Source organism: Nerophis ophidion, linkage group LG08 (genome assembly GCF_033978795.1).
Source record: "Nerophis ophidion isolate RoL-2023_Sa linkage group LG08, RoL_Noph_v1.0, whole genome shotgun sequence".
In the NCBI taxonomy this organism is placed as follows: domain Eukaryota; kingdom Metazoa; phylum Chordata; class Actinopteri; order Syngnathiformes; family Syngnathidae; genus Nerophis; species Nerophis ophidion.
The window spans coordinates 6650766-6675335 of NC_084618.1; the positions used below are offsets into that span (position 1 = coordinate 6650766).

The 24570-nt window shown below is 44.0% G+C and overlaps 1 protein-coding gene across 3 annotated transcripts in view; it reads left to right on the plus strand.

The window, feature by feature from the left end:
• Positions 1 to 24570, plus strand: part of LOC133557238 (disintegrin and metalloproteinase domain-containing protein 12-like) — a 299103-nt gene that overhangs the window by 133999 nt on the left and 140534 nt on the right. For all 3 annotated transcript variants that reach the window (XR_009807734.1, XM_061907553.1, XM_061907554.1), the window contains one exon: positions 21981 to 22059. Coding sequence is in view for 2 of the 3 variants with exons in the window: in XM_061907553.1 (XP_061763537.1) it covers positions 21981 to 22059 (79 nt within the window). In the remaining variant the exon portion in view is untranslated. The remainder of the gene's footprint in view (positions 1 to 21980; positions 22060 to 24570) is intronic.

Genomic DNA, 24570 nt, shown 5'->3' on the forward strand with positions numbered 1-24570 from the left:
ATACATTTTAATTCAATTATTCATTTTAGCTTCTGTTTTTTCGACGAAGAATATTTGTGAAATATTTCTTCAAATTTATTATGATTAAAATTCAAAAAAAATATTCTGGCAAATATAAAAAATATGTAGAATCAAATTTAAATCTTATTTCAAAGTCTTTTGAATTTCTTAAAAAAAATTTTGTTCTGGAAAATCTAGAAGAAATAATGATTAGTCTTTGTAAGAAATTGGTCCAATTTGTTATATATTCTAACAAAGTGCAGATTGGATTTTAACCTATTTAAAACATGTCATTAAAATTCTAAAATTAATCTTAATCAGGAAAAATTACTAATAATGTTCCATAAATTATTTTTTTAAATTTTTTCAAAAAGATTCAAATTAGCTAGTTTTTCTCTTCATTTTTTTCGGTTGAATTTTGAATTTTAAAGAGTCGAAATTGAACATAAAATTTAATGTTCTTTTTTTTCGTGTTTTCTCCTCTTTTAAACCATTCAAATAAGTGTTTTTTTCATCATTTATTCTCTACAAAAAACCTTCCGTAAAAGGAAAAAAAAGTGTTGTTTTTTTTATATATATATATTTATTTATTAAAGATAAATTGAGCAAATTGGCTATTTCCGGCAATTTATTTAAGTGTGTATCAAACTGGTAGCCCTTCGCGTTAATCAGTACCCAAAAAGTAGCTCTTGCTTTCAAAAAGGTTTGAGACCCCTGCTCTGGACCACACGCATCCCACAGAGGAAGTCCAGAATCTTGTAGAAAGTCTTCTGAGAAGACATTTTCTTGCAAGGCCAGGCCTTTCTAGCGCCGTTCTCCATGTTGGATTTCATATTTTTCTGCTCATACTCTGCAAGCATTCAACTCTCTGACCCGCCTGTGACCCACACACACCCCCAAAAAAAAAAAAAAAAAAAAATCTCACCGCTGTGATTTGACGACTTTCTCCTTAGTGAGAGCAAGTGCACTTTTGAACCCCCCCCCCCCCCCCCCCCCCCTCGTGCCTTTGTGCGTCCTCCGCATCATTCCTCATGTCCCAATAATGCTGCGAGGCTCGCCGACAGCAGAGGAGGCGTCGCATGATCCGCCGTGAGGCCGCCGCCCTCAAAGCCGAGAGTGCATAAACCCCCCCAGTGCAAACATGGATAAATCATACAGAGCACTGAAGAAGAAACGCACCCAAGCTCGTCCTGCGAGAGATAAAAAAAGGCGAGGCTGGGCCACCTAAGAAAAAACAGATGCCTCCAGTGAGCCGCGGCGACAAAGGCCAGTTTTTATGCCAGCTCTGACATTCATAATAATTAGCTCCAGACATTACAGCGTCTCGTAAACCTTTTATGTTTTCTTTTTCCAATTAAAACGGGCCGGGTTCATTCTGCTCTCGACCTGGAATCGCCATTTAACACTTCTCACCGCACGTTCGGATATTTTCTGTCAATTTTGATCTTTTCCGGGTTGTTAGAGCGGCTGTGCCAGCAACGTGAGGGTTCCAGGTTCGATCCCCGCTTCCGCCATCCTAGTCACTGCCGTTGTGTCCTTGGGCAAGACACTTTACCCACCCGCTCCCAGTGCCACCCATCCATCCATCCATCCATCTTCTTCCGCTTATCCGAGGTCGGGTCGCGGGGGCAGCAGCCTAAGCAGGGAAGCCCAGACTTCCCTCTCCCCAGCCACTTCGTCTAGCTCTTCCCGGGGGATCCCGAGGCGTTCCCAGGCCAGCCGGGAGACATAGTCTTCCCAACGTGTCCTGGGTCTTCCCCGTGGCCTCCTACCAGTTGGACGTGCCCTAAACACCTCCCTAGGGAGGCGTTCGGGTGGCATCCTGACCAGATGCCCGAACCACCTCATCTGGCTCCTCTCCATGTGGAGGAGCAGCGGCTTTACTTTGAGTTCCTCCCGGATGGCAGAGCTTCTCACCCTATCTCTAAGGGAGAGACCCGCCACACGGCGGAGGAAACTCATTTCAGCTGCTTGTACCCGTGAGGGACGGCGTGGCGCAGTGGGAGAGTTTCCGTGCGCAACCCGAGGGTCACTGGTTCAAATCCCACCTAGAACCAACCTCGTCACGTCCGTTGTGTCCTGAGCAAGACACTTCACCCTTGCTCCTGATGGGTGCTGGTTGGCGCCTTGCATGGCAGCTCCCTCCATCAGTGTGTGAATGTGTGTGTGAATGGGTAAATGTGGAAGTAGTGTCAAAGCGCTTTGAGTACCTTGAAGGTAGAAAAGCGCTATACAAGTACAACCCATTTATCATTTATCTTATCCTTTCGGTCATGACCCAAAGCTCATGACCATAGGTGAGGATGGGAACGTAGATCGACCGGTAAATTGAGAGCTTTGCCTTCCGGCTCAGCTCCTTCTTCACCACAACGGATCGATACAACGTCCGCATTACTGAAGACGCCGCACCGATCCGCCTGTCGATCTCACGATCCACTCTTCCCTCACTCGTGAACAAGACTCCTAGGTACTTGAACTCCTCCACTTGGGGCAGGGTCTCCTCCCCAACCCGGAGATGGCACTCCACCCTTTTCCGGGCGAGAACCATGGACTTGGACTTGGAGGTGCTGATTCTCATTCCGGTCGCTTCACACTAGCTGCGAACCGATCCAGCGAGAGTTGAAGATCCCGGCCAGATGAAGCCAACAGGACCACATCATCTGCAAAAAGCAGAGACCTAATCCTGCGGTCACCACACCGGAACCCCTCAACGCCTTGACTGCGCCTTGAAATTCTGTCCATAAAAGTTATGAACAGAATCGGTGACAAAGGACAGCCTTGGCGGAGTCCAACCCTCACTGGAAACGTGTCCGACTTACTGCCGGCAATGCGGACCAAGCTCTGACACTGATCACACAGGGAGCGGACCGCCACAATCAGACAGTCCGATACCCCATACTTTCTGAGCGCAGTGCCATTGGGTTGCAGGGACCATCGATACAAGACACATTGTCGCAGGTTTGTCCCCGTCGTTTATTATTTCAATAAACATGCTTTGGTCCCAGTGGGGCGCGCCAATTTCTATCAATCAATCAATCAATGTTTACTTATATAGCCCTAAATCACTAGTGTCTCAAAGGGCTGCACAAACCACCACGACATCCTCGGTAGGCCCACATAAGGGCAAGGAAAACTCACACCCAGTGGGACGTCGGTGACAATGATGACTATGAGAACCTTGGAGAGGAGGAAAGCAATGGATGTCGAGCGGGTCTAACATGATACTGTGAAAGTTCAATCCATAATGGATCCAACACAGTCGCGAGAGTCCAGTCCAAAGCGGATCCAACACAGCAGCGAGAGTCCCGTTCACAGCGGAGCCAGCAGGAAACCATCCCAAGCGGAGGCGGATCAGCAGCGCAGAGATGTCCCCAGCCGATACACAGGCGAGCAGTACATGGCCACCGGATCGGACCGGACTCCCTCCACAAAGGAGAGTGGGACATAGAAGAAAAAGAAAAGAAACGGCAGATCAACTGGTCTAAAAAGGGAGTCTATTTAAAGGCTAGAGTATACAAATGAGTTTTAAGGTGAGACTTAAATGCTTCTACTGAGGTGGCATCTCGAACTGTTACCGGGAGGGCATTCCAGAGTACTGGAGCCCGAACCTAAAAAGCTCTATAGCCCGCAGACTTTTTTTGGGCTTTGGGAATCACTAATAAGCCGGAGTCCTTTGAACGCAGATTTCTTGCCGGGACATATGGTACAATACAATCAGCAAGATAGGATGGAGCTAGACCGTGTAGTATTTTATACGTAAGTAGTAAAACCTTAAAGTCACATCTCCTCACATCTCAGAAAGCTGGCGTGCACAAGTGATGTGCACGCCAGCTTTCTGAGGGATCGCTTGTGCACGCCAGTTTTCCGAGACTCTGTATTTAGTTAGCGCAGGCAGCATGAAGCAGGGCTTTTATTGTGAAGATAGGAAATGTGCAGTCGGCCTTTAGAGTTTTGACGGAAGGTACGGAGCGAGAGTCTGTTGAAATAAAAAGTGTTTCTCGCCTTCCTCTCGGTCATATTTTCATAATAATGATCTTGCAGCAGCCAGCGTCATCTCACAAGACCCTCCGGTACCGTGAATGTCATTTAAGTGACGTCTTGGTGAAGATTGATGATCACTCATTTTTAGGTCTATTTTTTTTTAAAAGCCTGGCTGGAGATCGACTGACACACCCCCCGTGGTCGACTGGTAGCTCGCGATCGACGTAATGGGCACCCCTGGTCTAGAGAATAATAGCGTCTCCTATTGTCTTCTTTGCTTTATGACACGGGTCCTAAATGGCTCTTTGAATGGCAAAGGATACCGATCCCAGAACCATGTATATCAAATATTTCCGGATGGTTCAACCGCCACCCGCCCGAATCTAATTAAAATTTATTTTTTCGTCATGTCACCCGCCGGACCCGCGGTTTATCCGCGGACTCCGCGGATAAACCGCGCATCTCTAATATATACATATACATATATATATATATATATATATATATATATATATATATATATATATATATATATATATATATGTATATTTTTTATTATTAGGTTTTTTTTATAATGCGCAATGGGGGATTTTATGGAACCCAACGACCACGTTATATCCAACTTTAAGTGTATTTATTTACTTTTCTTAGGCGCTGGTGCGCTCTCTGATGGTCTTTTTTGTAGGACCACGAGAATGCCTCTCCGTAATTGAACCTGTTGAGCAACTTCTGCCGTGTGCGGATAATTAAGCCATGGAGAATCTCCATTTTGTGCTCCACCAACGGCTCGGTCGTCCTCTGGCGTTTTTGTTGTTGCTTCTCTCCCCTTCCCGATTCCCAATTATTTTGCCTTTTTTGTCGCGGCGCGGCGCTCATCACCGCCCGGGCCGTAATTGGGATCCCGCCGAGTCATCTATCCTGCAGACTCTGCGCGGCGATGGCACCTTATTGATTTCCAGGGGCATGCCAGGGCTTACCCGCATCAATCTCCAGGTGACAGTCATTGCCATAATTGCATAGCCGCCGGTGTTAGGAATAATAACGAGGCCGTCCGTCCTAATGAGTGAAGCCGGCTTTGTTTGAGGTAAGTCCCGCCTGAGCGTGGCTCCGGAGTCCTAAAAAAACATCTGCCGTGACTCCCACGCCCCCCCTTTACTCGTTAAATTGGCTGCTTTTTCGCGACATGCCTGGTGGATCCAGTGCGAGTGCGGGGAATTCTGTTTTGGCCGCGTCCTCGCCTGATGTCAGACGCATCACAGCCAGCAAAGCTGGACCGCTTCCCGTTCCTGGAAAAAGGATTCCCAAACCCAGACCATCTAAAAAAAAAAAAAAAAACCCGCTCTGGAAGGGGGTCAGCGGACTCTCATGCGTTCAGTCCTGCTTTTTTTTTCCACCAGCCACTCGCCCGCATGAAAAAGTGGGATATTATTAAAAGCACATGAGCCTCTCTGATGACCTTTAATGCACTAATTGGACTCCCAAAATGGGGACTCTCGGATGATTTCATCCGTTTGATCCGTGCGCTTGCTCCCAGGAGGCCTAATGCCCTCACATTTATCATAGTTACCTACAAAATGTGTCCACAAGTTCCCGGGGGTTGTTACGTCCTCTGGATCTAATGCAGGCCGTTTATATTTCCGCCAGAGTAATGGCAGCCGTAGTGATAATGTGCAAAAGGTCAATTAACATTAGTCCACCCTGCTTTATTGTGAGCTACGGCTATGCTCTAATACATCCATCCATCCATTTCCTACCGCTTATTCCCTTTCGGGGTGGCGGGGGGCGCTGGCGCCTATCTCAGCTACAATCGGGCGGAAGGCGGTGTACACCCTGGACAAGTCGCCACCTCATCGCAGGGCCAACACAGATAGACAGACAACATTCACACAGTAGGGCCAATTTAGTGTTGCCAATCAACCTATCCCCAGGTGCATGTCTTTGGAAGTGGGAGGAAGCCGGAGTACCCGGAGGGAACCCACGCAGTCACGGGGAGAACATGCAAACTCCACACAGAAAGATCCCGAGCCGGGATTTGAACCCAGGACTGCAGGACCTTCGTATTGTGAGGCAGACGCACTAACCCCTCTCCCACCGTGAAGCCCTGCTCTAATACATCCATCCATCCATTTCCTACCGCTTATTCCCTTTCGGGGTGGCGGGGGGCGCTGGCGCCTATCTCAGCTACAATCGGGCGGAAGGCAGGGTACACCCTGGACAAGTCCCCACCTCATCGCAGGGCCAACACAGATAGACAGACAACATTCACACTCACATTCACACACTAGGGCCAATTTTAGTGTTGCCAATCAACCTATCCCCTTTGGAAGTGGGAGGAAGCCGGAGTACCCGGAGGGAACCCACGCAGTCACGGGGAGAACATGCAAACTCCACACAGAAAGATCCCGAGCCGGGATTTGAACCCAGGACTGCAGGACCTTCGTATTGTGAGGCAGACGCACTAACCACTCTGCCACCGTTAAGCTTTTCAATCTGACCCACCGGACATTCCCAAATATTTTTTTTTCAGATCTTTAGGATCGCCGATGCGTCTTACAGTCTGGATAGTTCGCTTCCCCTTTGGTCCGGATGACACGATGTCGAATATTTCCAAAAACTATTTGAAATGTGGACTCGTCAGACCACAGAACGCTTTTCCACTTTGCATCAGTCCATCTTAGATGATCTCGAGCCGAGAGAAACCAATGGTGTTTCTGGATGTTGTTGATAAAGGGCTTTTGCTTTGCATAGTAGAGCTTTAACTTGCACTTACAGGTGTAGCGACAAACTGTATTTAGTGACAGATGTTTTCTGAAGTGTTTCTGTGCCCATGTGGTGATATCCTTTCAAGATTGATGTCGGTTTTTGATACAGTGCCGTCTGAGGGATCGAAGGTCACGGTCATTCAATGTTGGTTTCCGGCCATGCCGCTTACGTGGAGTGATTTCTCCAGATTCTCTGAACCTTTTGATCATATTATGGACTGTAGATGTTGAAATCCCTAAATTTCTTGCAATTGCACTTTGAGAAACGTTGTTCTTAAACTGTTTGACTATTTGCTCACACAGTTGTGGACAAAGGGGTGTACCTCGCCCCATCCTTTCTTGTGAAAGACTGAGCATTTTTTTGGGAAGCTGTTTTTATACCCAATCATGGCACCCACCTGTTCCCAATTAGCCTGCACACCTGTGGGATGTTCCAAATAAGTGTTGGATGAGCATTCCTCAACTTTATCAGTATTTATTGCCACCTTTCCCAACTTCTTTGTCACGTTTTGCTGGCATCAAATTCTAAAGTTAATGATTATTTGCAACAACAAAAAAATGTTTATCAGTTTGAACATCAAATATGTTGTCTTTGTAGCATATTCAACTAAATATGGGTTGAAAATGATTTGCAAATCATTGTATTCCGTTTATATTTACATCTAACAAAATTTCCCAACTCATATGGAAACAGGGTTTGTAAATTCTGGGTGTCTCGTTCAGTAAAAAAAAAAAAAAAACGTTTTTTAAGGCGGTCTGTCATAACGTTTTTAGCATTCAGATATTATTGTAAGGATTTGTTATAGCGTTCCTAAAAATTGATATACCGGCCTCCCCAGACACATTTTTTCTCTAAATTTGGCCTCCGAAGCAATGCTCTTATATCACCTTCCCCAGGGCTCGCTCCACCCATCTTTAAGACACCTGGCACCTTTCGCTTGGTTGTAAATAATGTCAATAGAGAGGGCTTGTGAAGTTCATATGTTGTCAATATTCAGTGTTTTATCCTTCATAGTTAATATTCTAAGTCCCACATTATTTATTTTCATATACATTCTGGGTGTTTCATTCTGTAAAAAAAAAAGTTTTTTAAGGCGGTCTGTCATAACGTTTTTACCATTCAGATATTATTGTTGTCATGTGGTCACGTTCTGTTTGGTTTTGGACTCATTGTGCACTGTTGTTTGTTTATGTCACCATGACAACTCATTAGTTTTCACCTGTCATGTCACGCACCTGATTCACTTGGACTCATGCAACCTGTTGATCACCACAGCACTATTTAAGCCTGCAGTTGCCAGGCAGTCAGCCTGGCGACATCACCCTCTACACCAGGGGTCACCAACCTTTTTGAAAGCAAGAGCTACTTCTTGGGTACTGACTAACGCGAAGGGCTACCAGTTTGATACACACTTAAATAAATTGCCAGAAATAGCCAATTTGCTCAATTTGCTCAATTTACCTTTAATAAATAAAACTATATATATATATATATTTTTAAAAAGGGTATTTCTGTCCGTCATTCCGTCATACATTCTTTTCCTTTTACGGAAGGTTTTTTGTGGAGAATAAATTAAAAAAAAAAACACTTAATTGAACGGTTTAAAAGAGGAGAAAATTCACGAAAAAAATTAAAATAAAATTTTGAAACATAGTTTATCTCCAATTTCGACTCTTTAAAATTCAAAATTCTACCGAAAAAAATGAAGAGAAAAACTAGCTAATTCGAATCTTTTTGAAAAAATTAAATAAAGAATTTATGGAACATCATTAGTAATTTTTCCTGATTAAGATTAATTTTAGAATTTTGATGACATGTTTTAAATAGGTTAAAATCCAATCTGCACTTTGTTAGAATACATAACAAATTGGACCAAGCTATATTTCTAACAAAAATAATTATTATTTCTTCTAGATTTTCCGGAACAAAAGTTTTGAAATAAATTTAAAAGACTTTGAAATCAAATTTAAATTTGATTGTACAGATTTTCTAGATTTGCCAGAATACATTTTTTGAATTGTAATCATAATAAGTTTGAAGAAATATTTCACAAATATTCTTTGTCGAAAAAACAGAAGCTAAAATGAAGAATTAAATTAAAATGTATTTATTATTCTTTACAATAAAAAAAAAAAAACTTGAACGTTGATTTAAATTGTCAGGAAAGAAGAGGAAGGAATTTAAAAGGTAAAAAGGTATATGTGTTTAAAAATCCTAAAATCATTTTTAAGGTTGTATTTTTTCTCTAAAATTTTCTTTCTGAAAGTTATAAGAAGCAAAGTAAAACAAATAAATTAATTTATTTAAACAAGTGAAGACCAAGTCTTAAAAATATTTTCTTGGATTTTCAAATTCTATTTGAGTTTTGTCTTTCTTAGAATTAAAAATGTCGAGTAAAGCGAGACCAGCTTGCTAGTAAATAAATATCCATCCATCATCTTCCGCTTATCTGAGGTCGGGTCGCGGGGGCAGCAGCCTAAGCAGGGAAACCCAGACTTCCCTCTCCCCAGCCACTTCGTCTAGCTCTTCCCGGGGGATCCCGAGGCGTTCCCAGGCCAGCCGGGAGACATAGTCTTCCCAACGTGTCCTGGGTCTTCCCCGTGGCCTCCTACCAGCTGGACGTGCCCTAAACACCTCCCTAGGGAGGCGTTCGGGTGGCATCCTGACCAGATGCCCGAACCACCTCATCTGGCTCCTCTCGATGTGGAGGAGCAGTAAATAAATAAAATTTAAAAAATAGAGGCAGCTCACTGGTAAGTGCTGCTATTTGAGCTATTTTTAGAACAGGCCAGCGGGCAACTCATCTGGTCCTTACGGGCTACCTGGTGCCCGCGGGTACCGCGTTGGTAACCCCTGCTCTACACACTCCTGATTGCTCACTTCTTGCCGTAGTTTCATGCTTTTCACGTCACAGTAAGTGTAGTTTTGTTTCATGTCATTAGTCTGTTTATGTGTTAGTTTTGTTTTCTTAGCTCAGTTTTGAACCTCTGCTGAGCGCGCCTTTCGTTTGTTTCTGCGATAATTTTGTTCTCCGCCTTGTGCGCGCCCTTTTGTTTGGTACATTTTGAGTGATTAATTAAAAGATGTCAGTACTTTTCACCACGGGAAAACCAACCTCACCAAAGTCCGAGTCTTGACAATTCTGAGGATTTGTTATAGCATTCCTAAAGCGAGATATACCGGGCCCCCCGAACACATTTTTGCTCTAAATCTGGCCCCCGAAGCAAAATAATTGCCCAGGCCCGCTGTAATATCACCTTCCCCAGGGCTCGCTCCACCCATCTTTAAGACACCTGGCACCGGGTTCTGCTGGGAACACTTGTTTTCCCTTAATCCTCTTGGCTCCTGGTCGCGTAAGCAATGGTTTGCACTTTCCCAAGAACTGATCAACAAAATGTGTTTGAACCGTAATCCCGCTGACTATTCATTTTTCACCCCGGTTTTAAATCCTGTTTCTGTCAGTAAGGCTCGGATCAGAACAATGTGTGTCGCATTTGCCGGGATAATGACGGGACCTGGCGTGGGAACAATGGGATTTGTCGAGTTATCGCCCGGAGGAGATTCAAAAGTTGTTTGGATTTGATACTGGATCAGACCAGGGCAAATTAAGCTTTTTGAATAATGTTTTTAGATCTTTAAGATGGAAAGTGCAGCACAGTGATGTTTTCAAATGACCGTAAGTCTTGAACTATGCAAAGTAGAGATGTCCGATAATGGCTTTTTTGTCGATATTCCGATATTGGTCAACTCTTAATTACCGATTCCGATATCAACCGATACCGATATATACGGTCGTGGAATCAACACATTGTTATGCTTAATTTTGTTGTGATGCCCCAATGGATGCATGAAACAATGTAACAAGGTTTTCCAAAATAAATCAATTCAAGTAATGGAAAAAAAATGCCAACATGGCACTGCCATATTTATTATTGAAGTGCCTCAAAACATCAGCTTGGAATTTGGGACATGCTCTCCCCGGACCTAATGAAGTGGTCCATAGCATGGCTGCCTTATTAGCATCGCCGGTAAAATGTGCGGACCAAACGATCAGGACTTTCGCGTCTTGTGACACTGGAGCAACTTAAATCCGTCGATTGGTAAGTGTTTGTTTCGCATTAAATGTGGGTATATAGTTTCAAATGTACATACAGCTAGCGTAAATAGCATGTTAGCATCGATTAGCATAGCATGTTAGCATCGATTAGCTGACAGTCATGCTGCGACCAAATATGTCTGATTAGCACATAAGTCGATAACATCAACAAAACTCACCTTTGTGATTTCGTTGACTTAATCCTTGCAAATGCATCTGCAGGTTATCCATACATCTCTGTGCCATGTCTGTCTTAGCATCGCCGGTCAAATGTGAAGACTCTCTGGTACATTCAATGGGGTTCTGGCGGCAGATTTCTTGCCAGTGCCCATCCATCCATCCATCCATCATCTTCTGCTTATCCGAGGTCGGGTCGCGGGGGCAACAGCCTAAGCAGGGAAACCCAGACTTCCCTCTCCCCAGCCACTTCGTCTAGCTCTTCCCGGGGGATCCCGAGGCGTTCCCAGGCCAGCCGGGAGACATAGTCTTCCCAACGTGTCCTGGGTCTTCCCCGTGGCCTCCTACCGGTTGGACGTGCCCTAAACACCTCCCTAGGGAGGCGTTCGGGTGGCATCCTGACCAGATGCCCGAACCACCTCATCTGGCTCCTCTCGATGTGAAGGAGCAGCAGCTTTACTTTGAGTTCCTCCCGGATGGAAGAGCTTCTCACCCTATCTCTAAGGGAGAGACTCATTTCGGCCGCTTGTACCCGTGATCTTATCCTTTCGGTCATGACCCAAAGCTCATGACCATAGGTGAGGATGGGAACGTAGATCGACCGGTAAATTGAGAGCTTTGCCTTCCGGCTCAGCTCCTTCTTCACCAGAACGGATCGGTACAACGTCCGCATTACTGAAGACGCCGCACCGATCCGCCTGTCGATCTCACGATCCACTCTTCCCTCACTCGTGAACAAGACTCCTAGGTACTTGAACTCCTCCACTTGGGGCAGGGTCTCCTCCCCAACCCGGAGATGGCATTCCACCCTTTTCCGGGCGAGTTGCCAGTGGTGCAACTTGAATCCCTCCCTGTTAGTGTTGTTACACCCTCCGACAACACACCCACGAGGCGCGATGTCTCCAAGGTTCCAAAAAATAGTCGAAAAAACGGAAAATAACAGAGCTGAGACCCGGTGTTAGTAATGTGAAAATGAAAATGGCGGGTGTGTTCCCTCGGTGACGTCACGTTCTGACGTCATCGCTAAAAGACCGATAAACAGGAAGTCGTTTAATTTGCCAAAATTCACCCACTTAGAGTTCGGAAATCGGTTAAAAAAATACATGGTCTTTTTATCTGCAACATCAAGGTATATATTGACGCTTGCACAGGTTTGGTGATAATGTTCCCCTTTAAGTGGGAGAACTTGCTAAATACTTGTTTGCTCCACTGTACTTCGAGCACTGCCGGGTGGGAGAAATGAGCTTCGGGCGTCAAGATCCTCCAGTCTGAAGACGGAGTGGTGCTCTCTGCGTAAACCGAGAAACTAACTTTCACTTTCCGAAGATTGGGTGGTTGCCCTTTGAAGTCCTACACCTACATCCTAAAGTCCTAAAGTGCATCCTCCACGTTGCATATGGCCGACACATGGCCATGTCTGGCAAAGTGGCGAGCAGGGAAACCAACCAAGCGCATGAGGGGGTTGTTTCTTGTGGCGGATGCATCTTCTCATTTTCTCCACTCTCTGGCCTGGCTTTGATCCGGCCCTGATTATTACCAGCTCTCTGGCAACGGCCGGGGCGGGGAAAGTCTTGTGAGTCAACGCCGTGACAGCTCCCAAACAAAACAACCCCCACCCCCTGGCCGGCCTCGTTACAGCTGACACTCCCAGCTGGCTTGTCGGCGGCCGGTGAGGTCAGTAAGAGAATCCAGCTGTGTGTGGATTAGTTTGTACTGTACATGAGATGTCTGCAATCATCAAGCAGGCAGGGCGGACATCTTGTTTTGCTTACTATCGCCTGGAGCTAGCTTTACGGACCAGATGCTGGTGTAACGTAGGCCAGCCGGTAAATATGGAAACCTCAAGAACAGTGCTGACCGTGGGGTTTGTAGTCTAGGGTAGCGAGCTTGCCCGTCTCTCATGCGGTCGGAACACTAAAAAGCAGGGACTGAACCATGCAGGTTATGCAAAGTAAGGGTTTTTTTTGTCACTTCTTGATTACAAATTATTCTCTGAGTGGCTGCTCCCCTCACCTCCCAGGGGGTGATCAAGGGTGATGGGTCAAATGCAGGGAATAATTTCGCCACATCTAGTATGTGTGTGACAATCATGGGTACTTTAACCCACACAGGTGCGCTGATTGCAGATCTCCTGCAGCCGTGCGGAGGTGCGCTCAATTTTCTCTCTTTTTTTGTTACTGTGGCATACTAACCCTCGCGTTGATTACAAATTATTCTCCCAGTGGCTAATTTTGTTCAGGTATTAAGACTAAAACTAAATATTCTGCCCTAGCAGCTCGGTCGATAGGATTTTGTCGTACAAAAACTATAGTACCTTTTTTTCCATTTACTGGGGACGGTGTAGCGCAGTTGGGAGAGTGGCCGTGCCAGCAACCTGAGGGTTCCTGGTTCAATCCCCACCTTCTACCAACCTCGTCACGCCCGTTATGTCCATGGGCAAGACACTGCACCCTTGCTCCTGATGCGTCGTGGTTAGGGCCTTGCATGGCAGCTCCCGCCATCAGTGTGTGAATGTGTGTGTGAATAGATGAATGTGGAAAAAGTGTCAAAGCGCTTTGAGTACCTTGAAGGTAGAAAAGTATAACCCAATTATCATTTATCATTTATTTACTGTAATATGCTGTCAAAAACACCACACATTTTACAGTAAAACTGTAGCGACTGAGCCGCCAGTTTTTGTTACTGCAAAATCTAAATATTTAAAAAAAATATATACAATCGTGGTCAAAATTGTCTGACCAAATTTTTCTCAGCAGCAGGCGATAGTTTGCGTTTTCTTCCCGATCGTGGCAGTGACAAAACTGTGCCATGCACTTTATACTTGCGAACAACTGTCTGCACAGTTGCTCTTGGGCTCCAAGTGACTTTCCTGACATGTTCAAGTCAATGATTAGTTTTTTTCAGATCTGTGTTGAGTTCCTTCGACTTTCCCTTTGTCGCGTTTGGAACCGAGTCTAATGACTGCATCACATGACTCCTATTTAAAGGTGTCGTCAATCATAATCTTAGTGACATCATGCACAAAAGTGCACTAATAGCTTGTTTTAAAATGTCCGATAATCTTGCACGATGTGTTTAGGAAATGAAATGAATGTTTGTGCCACTGCTTAACAATTGTTTAAATACAGTTTTGGTCAATTGACTTCAATCAATATATCAATCAATGATTACTTATACAGCCCTAAATCACTAGTGTCTCAAAGGGCTGCACAAACCACCACGACATCCTCGGTAGGCCCACATAAGGGCAAGGAAAACTCACACCCAGTGGGACATCGGTGACAAAAATGACCCAGTGGGACGTCGGTGACAATAATGACTATGAGAACTTTGGAGAGGTGACAATGATGACTATGAGAACCTTGGAGAGGAGGAAAGCAATGGATGTCGATGGATGTCGAGTGGATCTAACATGATACTGTGAAAGTTCAATCCACAATGGATCCAACACAGTCGCGAGAGTCCAGTCCAAAGCGGATCCAACACAGCAGCGAGAGTCCCGTTCACAGCGGAGCCAGCAGGAAACCATCCCAAGCGGAGGCGGATCAGCAGCGCAGAGATGTCCCCAGCCGATACACAGGCAAGCAGTACATCGCCACCGGATCGGACCGGACCCCCTCCACAAGGGAGAGTGGGACATAGAAGAAAAAGAAAAGAAGCGGCAGATCAACTGGTCTAAAAAGGGAGTCTATTCAAAGGCTAGAGTATACAGATGAGTTTTAAGGTGAGACTTAAATGCTTCTACTGACATGGCCTCTCGAACTGTTACCGGGAGGGCATTCCAGAGTACTGGAGCCCGAAATGAAAACGCTCTATAGCCCGCAGACTTTTTTTGGGCTTTGGGAATCACTAATAAGCCGGAGTCCTTTGAACGCAGATTTCTTGCCGGGACATATGGTACAATACAATCAGCAAGATAGGATGGAGCTAGACCGTGTAGTATTTTATACGTAAGTAGTAAAACCTTAAAGTCACATCTTAAGTGCACAGGACTTAGTTGTGATTTCTCCGTCTCTGCATGAAAGTTTAAAATGAGCATATATTAATGCAATATGAAGAAGAATGTTTTAATGTAGACACATATTGTGTATCGTTACATGGCCTAAAAATATCGAGATATTAATAAAAGGCCATATCGCCCAGACCATATCGGCCATATAGCGCCGCCCTAGTGGCTCTCTGGAGCTTTTTCAAAGATATATGAAAAATGGAGAAAGATGAGGGGAAAAAAACATATTTTTTTGTTTTAATTGATTTATCTAATTTGTTTTCTGTAGGAGGACAAACATGACACAAACCTCCCTAATTGTTATAAAGCACACTGTTTATTTTAAAAACGCTTCACTGATTCGAGTATTTGGCGAGCGTCGTTTTGTCCGACTAATTTCGGCGGTCCTTGAACTCACCGTAGTTTGTTTACATGTATAACTTTCTCCGACTTCCTAGGACGTGTTTTATGCCACTTCTTTTTCCGTCTCATTTTGTCCACCAAACTTTTAACGTTGTGCATGAATGCCCAAAGGTGAGTTTTGTTGACGTTATTGACTTATGTGCTAATCAGGAATATGTGGTCACTGCACGACTGCAAGCTAATCGATGCTAACATGCTATGTAGGCTAGCTCAGGGGTGTCCAAAGTGTGGCCCGCAGCACATCATTCTAAAAATACTAAAATATATATATATTTTTTTTTAAACAATAAAAAGTGGAATAAAAGAGCAAATTGGTGAAATGCAACGAGAAAAAGTTGCATTGTTGACTCTAATAACACCATTTTTGAAATAATTTCTCCAAAAATAATAATGAATAAAAAACGATGTTGCTATAAATCATTGATTGATTTAAGGACAAAAAGGACATAAATACAACAAACATAAAAACATGAAAAATATGAAAAGGACTGCGATGAGGTGGCGACTTGTCCAGGGTGTACCCCGCCTTCCGCCCGATTGTAGCTGAAATAGGCGCCAGCGCCCCCCGCGACACCAAAAGGGAATAAGCGGTAGAAAAATGGATGGATGGAATATGAAAATGAGAAAAAAAAATTCCATACTAATCATACACTAATACTAATTATACTAATTTTCCTATTGATTGTTATTATAAATATACTAAACAAATTACAATACTTATTATCTGAAGCTGATATAGATATTTAAGTGTTGAATGAAAAATATATATTTTTTTAAAAAGCATGACCTTTTTATGAGTGAGGCTTTTTTTTGGATCCCCAAGAATTTTTGTGGAATTTAATAACTGTCTCTGCTAAAAAAAAAATTTTTTTAAATAGAAAAAAAAAAATTCTAATCAATTTTGCTATGAATTATTGACCTATTTAGGGATCCAATAACTCAGTGGTTCTCAACCTTTTTTCAGTGATGTACCCCCTGTGAACAGTTTTTTAATTCAAGTACCCCCTAATCAGAGCAAAGCATTTTTGCTTGAAAAAAAGACATAAAGAAGTAAAATACAGCACTATGTCATTAGTTTCTGATTTATTAAATTGTATAAGAGTGCAAAATATTGCTCATTTGAATTGCTCTGTTTTGAATTATTTGGAAAAAATGATATAAAAATAACTAAAAATGTGTTGAAAAATTAACAAGAGATTCAATTATAAATGCAGATTTCTACACATAGAAGTGATGATCAACTTAAAGAGCCCTCTTTGGGGATTGTAATAGAAATCCATCTGGATTCATCAACTTACTTGTAAACATTTCTTCACAAAAAAAAGAAATCTTTAACATCAATATTAATGGAAAATGTCCACAAAAAAAATCTAGCTGTCAACACTGAATATTGCATTGTTGCATTTCTTTACACAATTTATGAACTTACATTCATATTTTGTTGAAGTATTATTCAATAAATATATTTTTTGAATTGTTGCTATTTTTAGAATATTTAAAAAAAAATCTTACGTACCCCTTGACATACCTTCAAGTACCCCCAGGGGTTACGAGTACCCCCATTTGAGAACCACTGCAATAACTTAACATTAAATATTTCACTTTGAAAATGTTTTTGGGGAAAATATTGTATATTTTGTGTTTTGCCTCCAAAAATAGGGTTTCGACGAAAATCTTGTAAAAAGTAAAAAAAAATAATTAAGTAGAATTAGCGATTCAAGGGTTTTATGAAAAAAAAATATATATGACTTATTTTGAACTTTGTTTAAGACTGAAACCCTATTTTGTATTTTGCCTCCAAAAATAGGGTTTCGACGAAAATCTCGTAAAAAGTTAAAAAAAATAGTTAAGTAGAATTAGCGATTCAAGGGTTTTATGAAAAAAAATAATATATGACTTATTTTAAACTTTGTTTAAGACTGAAACCCTATTTTGTATTTTGCCTCCAAAAATAGGGTTTCGACAAAAATCTCGTAAAAAGTTAAAAAAAATAGTTAAGTAGAATTAGCGATTCAAGGGTTTTATGAAAAAAAAATAATATATGACTTATTTTGAACTTTGTTTAAGACTGAAACCCTTCGGGGTCTCTAAGACCTAACTTGAGGGAGCCCCAACAATTAAAAAAAAAAAAAAAAAGGTCTATATCAGGGGTCGGGAACCTTTTTGGCCGAGAGAGCCAAAAAGCTAAATATTTAAAAATGTATTTCCGTAAGAGCCATATAATATTTTTTTGAACACTGAACACAACTAAACGCGTGCGTTTTTTAGTAAGACCAACATTTCTAGAGTATACTACGTCTCTTATTCTTTGTAATAACATTGTCATTCTGAAGCTAACTGTGGAGGGGGCGTGGCCCGCGGGCCTGCAGCGAACTGGGGTGTTGCCAGGATCGGCCTCGAAATCAGCGAGAGCTGCGTAGATGTCCCACCTGAGCCTTGTTATCTTATCACCTGTCGCTCTGTTATAAGCAGCAGCCAGGAGGAAAGACGGGGTTGGGGCTGGAGCCAGAGCGCGAGCTAGAAGGAAAGAGAAAAATACAATCGCTGAAAAATAAAACAATAGTGTAACCCTGAAACGGGCTCTCATGTCGGTGCTTGGTGGTCTGAAGAACCCCCAGGAGGACAAGCCCCACACTAACCAATAATAAATAAATAACTTCTTTACGCAACTTCTTGAACAGGTGCGGTAGTAAACGGATGGATGGACTAAAAATGCACGAGAATGTTTTATGTTTTGAACATTATTTTTAATACTTGTTACGTCTCGCCTCGATTACTGTAACGTATTATTTTCGGGTCTCCCCATGTCTAGCATTAAAAGATTACAGTTGGTACAAAATGCGGCTGCTAGACTTTTGACAAGAACTAGAAAGTTTGATCACATTACGCCTGTACTGTATATACCTTTATATACATATATACATACATATATACCTGTACTGTATATAGCTTTATATACATATATACATACATATATACCTGTACTGGCTCACCTGCACTGGCTTCCTGTGCACTTAAGATGTGACTTTAAGGTTTTACTACTTACGTATAAAATACTACACGGTCTAGCTCCATCCTATCTTGCCGATTGTATTGTACCATATGTCCCGGCAAGAAATCTGCATTCAAAAGACTCCGGCTTATTAGTGATTCCTAGAGCCCAAAAAAAGTCTGCGGGCTATAGAGCGTTTTCCGTTCGGGCTCCAGTACTCTGGAATGCCCTCCCGGTAACAGTTCGAGATGCCACCTCAGTAGAAGCATTTAAGTCTCACCTTAAAACTCATTTGTATACTCTAGCCTTTAAATAGACCTCCTTTTTAGACCAGTTGATCTGCCGCTTCTTTTCTTTCTCCTATGTCCCCCCCCTCCCTTGTGGAGGGGGTCCGGTCCGATGACCATGGATGAAGTACTGGCTGTCCAGAGTCGAGACCCAGGATGGACCGCTCGTCGGGACCCAGGATGGACCGCTCGCCTCTATCGGTTGGGGACATCTCTACGCTGCTGATCCGCCTCCGCTTGAGATGGTTTCCTGTGGACGGGACTCTCGCTGCTGTCTTGGATCCGCTTTGAACTGAACTCTCGCGGCTGTGTTGGAGCCACTATGGATTGAACTTTCACAGTATCATGTTAGACCCGCTCATCTGTATATTCTAGCCTTTAAATAGACCTCCTTTTTAGACCAGTTGATCTGCCGCTTCTTTTCTTTTTCTTCTATGTCCCCCCCTCCCTTGTGGAGGGGGTCCGGTCCGATGACCATGGATGAAGTATCGGCTGTCCAGAGTCGAGACCCAGGATGGACCGCTCGCCTGTATCGGTTGGGGACATCTCTACGCTGCTGATCCGCCTCCGCTTGAGATGGTTTCCTGTGTACGGGACTCTCGCTGCTGTCTTGGATCCGCTTGAACTGAACTCTCGCGGCTGTGCTGGAGCCACTATGGATTGAACTTTCACAGTATCATGTTAGACCCGCTCATCTGTATACTCTAGCCTTTAAATAGACCTCCTTTTTAGACCAGTTGATCTGACGCTTCTTTTCTTTCTCCTATGTCCCCCCCCCTCCCTTGTGGAGGGGGTCCGGTCCGATGACCATGAATGAAGTACTGGCTGTCCAGAGTTGAGACCCAGGATAGACCGCTCGTCGGGACCCAGGATGGACCGCTCGCTTGTGTATCGGTTGGGGACATCTCTACGCTGCTGATCCGCTTGAGATGGTTTCCTGTGGACGGGACTCTCGCTGCTGTCTTGGATCCGCTTGAACTGAACTCTCGCGGCTGTGTTGGAGCCACTATGGATTGAACTTTCACAGTATCATGTTAGACCCGCTCGACATCCATTGCTTTCGGTCCCCTAGAGGGGAGGGGGTTGCCCACATCGGAGGTCCTCTCCAAGGTTTCTCATAGTCAGCATTGTCACTGGCGTCCCACTGGATGTGAATTCTCCCTGCCCACTGGGTGTGAGTTTTCCTTGCCCTTTTGTGGGTTCTTCCGAGGATGTTGTAGTCGTAATGATTTGTGCAGTCCTTTGAGACATTTGTGATTTGGGGCTATATAAATAAACATTGATTGATTGATTGATTGATTGACTTATTACAAGTGGAATCATTCATTACTTATCGTGTTAAGCAATGTCAGCTCAGATTTATCCGAGAGCCACATCTGGCTCGTGAGCCACAGGTTCCCTACCCCTGCTCTATATTGTATTGGTTTTGAAAATGAAAACATATCACCTTGGCCCCCCTTGTGCTTTGATTTTTCAGTGGAAAAAGTTTGGACACCCCTGGGCTAGCTGTGTGTACATATTGCATCATTATGCCTCATTTATTGCTATATATGAGCTCATTTAGATTATTTTAAGTCCTCATAATTTAATTGTGGCGGTCCGTTCCCTGTATGATTAGTGTCAGAGCTTGGTCCGCATTGCCGGCAGTAAGTCGGACACATTTCCAGTGAGGGTTGGACTCCGCCAAGGCTGTCCTTTGTCACCCATTCTGTTCATAACTTTTATGGACAGAATTTCCAGGCGCAGTCAAGGCGTTGAGGGGTTCCGGTTTGGTGACCGCGGGATTAGGTCTCTGCTTTTTGCAGATGATGTGGTCCTGATGGCTTCATCTGACCGGGATCTTCAGCTCTCGCTGGATCGGTTCGCAGCCGAGTGTGAAGCGACCGGAATGAGAATCAGCACCTCCAAGTCCGAGTCCATGGTTCTCGCCCGGAAAAGGGTGGACTGCCATCTCCGGGTTGGGGAGGAGACCCTGCCCCAAGTGGAGGAATTCAAGTACCTAGGAGTCTTGTTCACGAGTGGGGGAAGAGTGGATCGTGAGATCGACAGGCGGATCGGTGCGGCGTCTTCAGTAATGCGGACGTTGTACCGATCCGTTGTGGTGAAGAAGGAGCTGAGCCGGAAGGTAAAGCTCTCAATTTACCGGTCGATCTACGTTCCCATCCTCACCTATGGTCATGAGCTTTGGGTCATGACCGAAAGGATAAGATCACGGGTACAAGCGGCCGAAATGAGTTCGGGTCTCTCCCTTAGAGATAGGGTGAGAAGCTCTGCCATCCGGGAGGAACTCAAAGTAAAGCCGCTGCTCCTTCACATCAAGAGGAGCCAGATGAGGTGGTTCGGGCATCTGGTCAGGATGCCACCCGAACGCCTCCCTAGGGAGGTGTTTAGGGCACGTCCAACCGGTAGGAGGCCACGGGGAAGACCCAGGACACGTTGGGAAGACTATGTCTCCCGGCTGGCCTGGGAACGCCTCGGGATCCCCCGGGAAGAGCTAGACGAAGTGGCTGGGGAGAGGGAAGTCTGGGTTTCCCTGCTTAGGCTGCTACCCCCGCGACCCGACCTCAGATAAGCGGAAGATGATGGATGGATGGATGGATGGGTGGATGGAAGGAGCAAACCACCCCCACCCCCGTGCGTTGGTAAAATATATTCTGGATTTATCACGGATGCAAAGGATTCTGGGTATTTGTTGTGTTGCATTTATGTCGTGTTACTGTGAGGATGTTCTCACGAAATGTGTTTGTCATTCTTGGATGGATGGATGGATAATTTAATTTATGTCTCATGACACACTATCTGTATGTAATATGGCTTTAAATGTTTCGCGGTTTTGTTTTTGTATCTTTGCTCCAATATGGCTCGTTCAACATTTTGGGTTGCCGACCCCTTCTTCTGCAAACCTCTCTACGCCTGTCATGTTTACTTAAACCGATAGAAGCTTGAAACATCAGAAAAGGCTCGTCAAAACTTCCATTCTTTCGGGTGTCGATTTGTGGTCATTTCAAGACAGAGGACTGAACGTGTCTCCCGCTAACCACTTTGATTCTCACCTAAGGATTTGTGTATGAGCTGCTTGGGATCCAACCACAGCATGAATGCTTATTGAAAGCGATTTAAAAACATGTCACGGCTTTCCATTTTTTTTTTTTTTTTAAATGACATCTAACTGTATTTTCCAGCGACGATAAAGCAGTAATTGATGGTTTTTTTTTTTTTGGTATCCCTGAAGGTCATTGCTGATCATTTGTTGTCTCTCTGCACCCATTCTAGGGGCCTTTTTGCAAGTAACTATAAAGAAACTCATTACCTGGAAGACGGCACCGCAGTCACAGACTCGCACAACTCTCTGGTAAGTGACTTTTTTTGTGAGTGTTAATATTAAAGCTTTACGATTAGAATCTACAGCTTTCCTCAGCGAGCTTTCATGAAAGCTGGGTTAAATCGGTCAAACGGAGAGCTGGGATTCATCATTGTCCCGCGCACTCTTTTTCGCTGGCAAATTCATATTTGATGCGGTTAAAAAAAAAAAAAAGGAAAGGTCCGACGAGGTCTGAGCTCTTTCATAATGGATACGTTTTAAAAAAAAAACACCCCCAAACACGAGAGAAAGCATTGAATTAGTGAGCAACTAAGTGCACCTCCAAAGTCAAACAGCATGCATTATTCAAAAAGCTCCCTCTCTTGTTCCTGTTAAACACACTTTTTATTTCACATGCGGAACTGTGGAGTGACTTTCTGTCATTTAGCTCGAAATAAGGCCATGTCTGGGTGTCCATGGTGTGACTTGCTTCTTTTTAAATGGGCCTGAATCTGGCCTATTTCTGAATATTTGAAATATAAAGTGCAAAACGCAACACCAGTGGAGTTTGCACGTTTTGTAAATGGTGAATAAAAACAGATGATTTGCAAATCCTTTTTTTTAAAAATGCGTAATACTTGTAGAGCGCATTTCTACCTTTTTAAGGAACTCAAAGCGCTTTGACACTATTTCCACATTCACCCATTCACTCACACATTCACAAAAGGACCATCAGAAGTAAGGGGGAAGTGTCTTGCTCAAGGACACAACGGACGTGACTAGGATGGTAGAAGGTGGGGATTGAACCAGGAACCCTCAGGTTGCTGGCACAGCCACTCTATCCCAACTACACCACGCCGTCCGTTCAACCTTTATTTAAAGGCCTACTGAAATGAGATTTTCTTATTTAAACGGGGATAGCAGGTCCATTCTATGTGTCATACTTGATCATTTCGCCATATTGCCATATTTTTGCTGAAAGGATTTAGTAGAGAACATCCACGATAAAGTTCGCAATTTTTGGTCGCTAATAAAAAAGCCTTGCCTGTACCGGAAGTAGCACACGATGTTCGCATGACATCACGGGTTGTGGAGCTCCTCACATCCTCACATTGTTTATAATCATAGCCTCCGGCAGCAAGAGCGAGAAAGCGACGATTTCCCCATTAATTTGAGCGAGGATGAAAGATTCGTGGATGAGGAAAGTTAGAGTGAAGCACTTAAAAAAAAAAAGAAAAACGGCGACGGCTCCAGGCGGCGGCAGTGGGAGTGTTTCAGATGTAATTAGACAAATTTACTAGGATAATTCTGGAAAATCCCTTATCTGCTTATTGTTTTAATAGTGTTTTAGTGAGATTACAAAGTCATGGCTGAAAGTCAGATGGCTGCGGTGAACGCCAGTGTCTCTGAGAGAAGCCGAGGAGCCAAAATCACAGCTGCCTTTTTGAGCTGCAGGAGGAGGTCGTCGCGTAAGCCACTGAAGTCTCCGGTAAGAGCCGACTTAATATCACAATTTTCCCATCCCAAAACTTGCTGGTTGACGGGGATAGCAGGTCCATTCTATGTGTCATACTTGATCATTTCGCGATATTGCCATATTTTTGCTGAAAGGATTTAGCAGAGAACATCGACGATAAAGTTCGCAATTTTTGGTCGCTAATAAAAAAGCCTTGCCTGTGCCGGAAGTAGCAGACGATGTTCGCGTGACATCACGGGTTGTAGGGCTCCTCACATCCTCACATTGTTTATAATCAAAGCCTCCGGCAGCAAGAGCTATTCGGACCGAGAAAGCGACGATTTCCCCATTAATTTGAGCGAGGATGAAAGATTCGTGGATGAGGAAAGTTAGAGTGAAACACTTAAAAAAAAAGAAAAAAGGCGACGGCTCCAGGCGGCGGCAGTGGGAGTGTTTCAGATGTAATTAGACACATTTACTAGGATAATTCTGGAAAAACCCTTATCTGCTTATTGTTTTAATAGTGTTTTAGTGAGATTACAAAGTCATGCCTGAAAGTCAGATGGCTGCGGTGAACGCCAGTGTCTCTGAGAGAAGCCGAGGAGCCAAAATCACAGCTGCTTTTTTGAGCTGCAGGAGGAGGTCGTCGCATAATCCACTGAAGTCTCCGGTAAGAGCCGACTGAATATCACAATTTTCCCATCCCAAAACTTGCTGGTTGACGGGGATAGCAGGTCCATTCTATGTGTCATACTTGATCATTTCGCGATATTGCCATATTTTTGCTGAAAGGATTTAGCAGAGAACATCCACGATAAAGTTCGCAATTTTTGGTCGCTAATAAAAAAAGCCTTGCCTGTACCGGAAGTAGCAGACGATGTTCGCATGACATCACGGGTTGTGGAGCTCCTCACATCCTCACATTGTTTATAATCATAGCCTCCGGCAGCAAGAGCTATTCGGACCGAGAAAGCGACAATTTCCCCATTCATTTGAGCGAGGATGAAAGATTCATGGATGAGGAAAGTTAGAGTGAAGCACTTTAAAGAAAAAAGGCGACGGCTCCAGTCGGCGGCAGTGGGAGTGTTTCAGACAAATTTACTAGG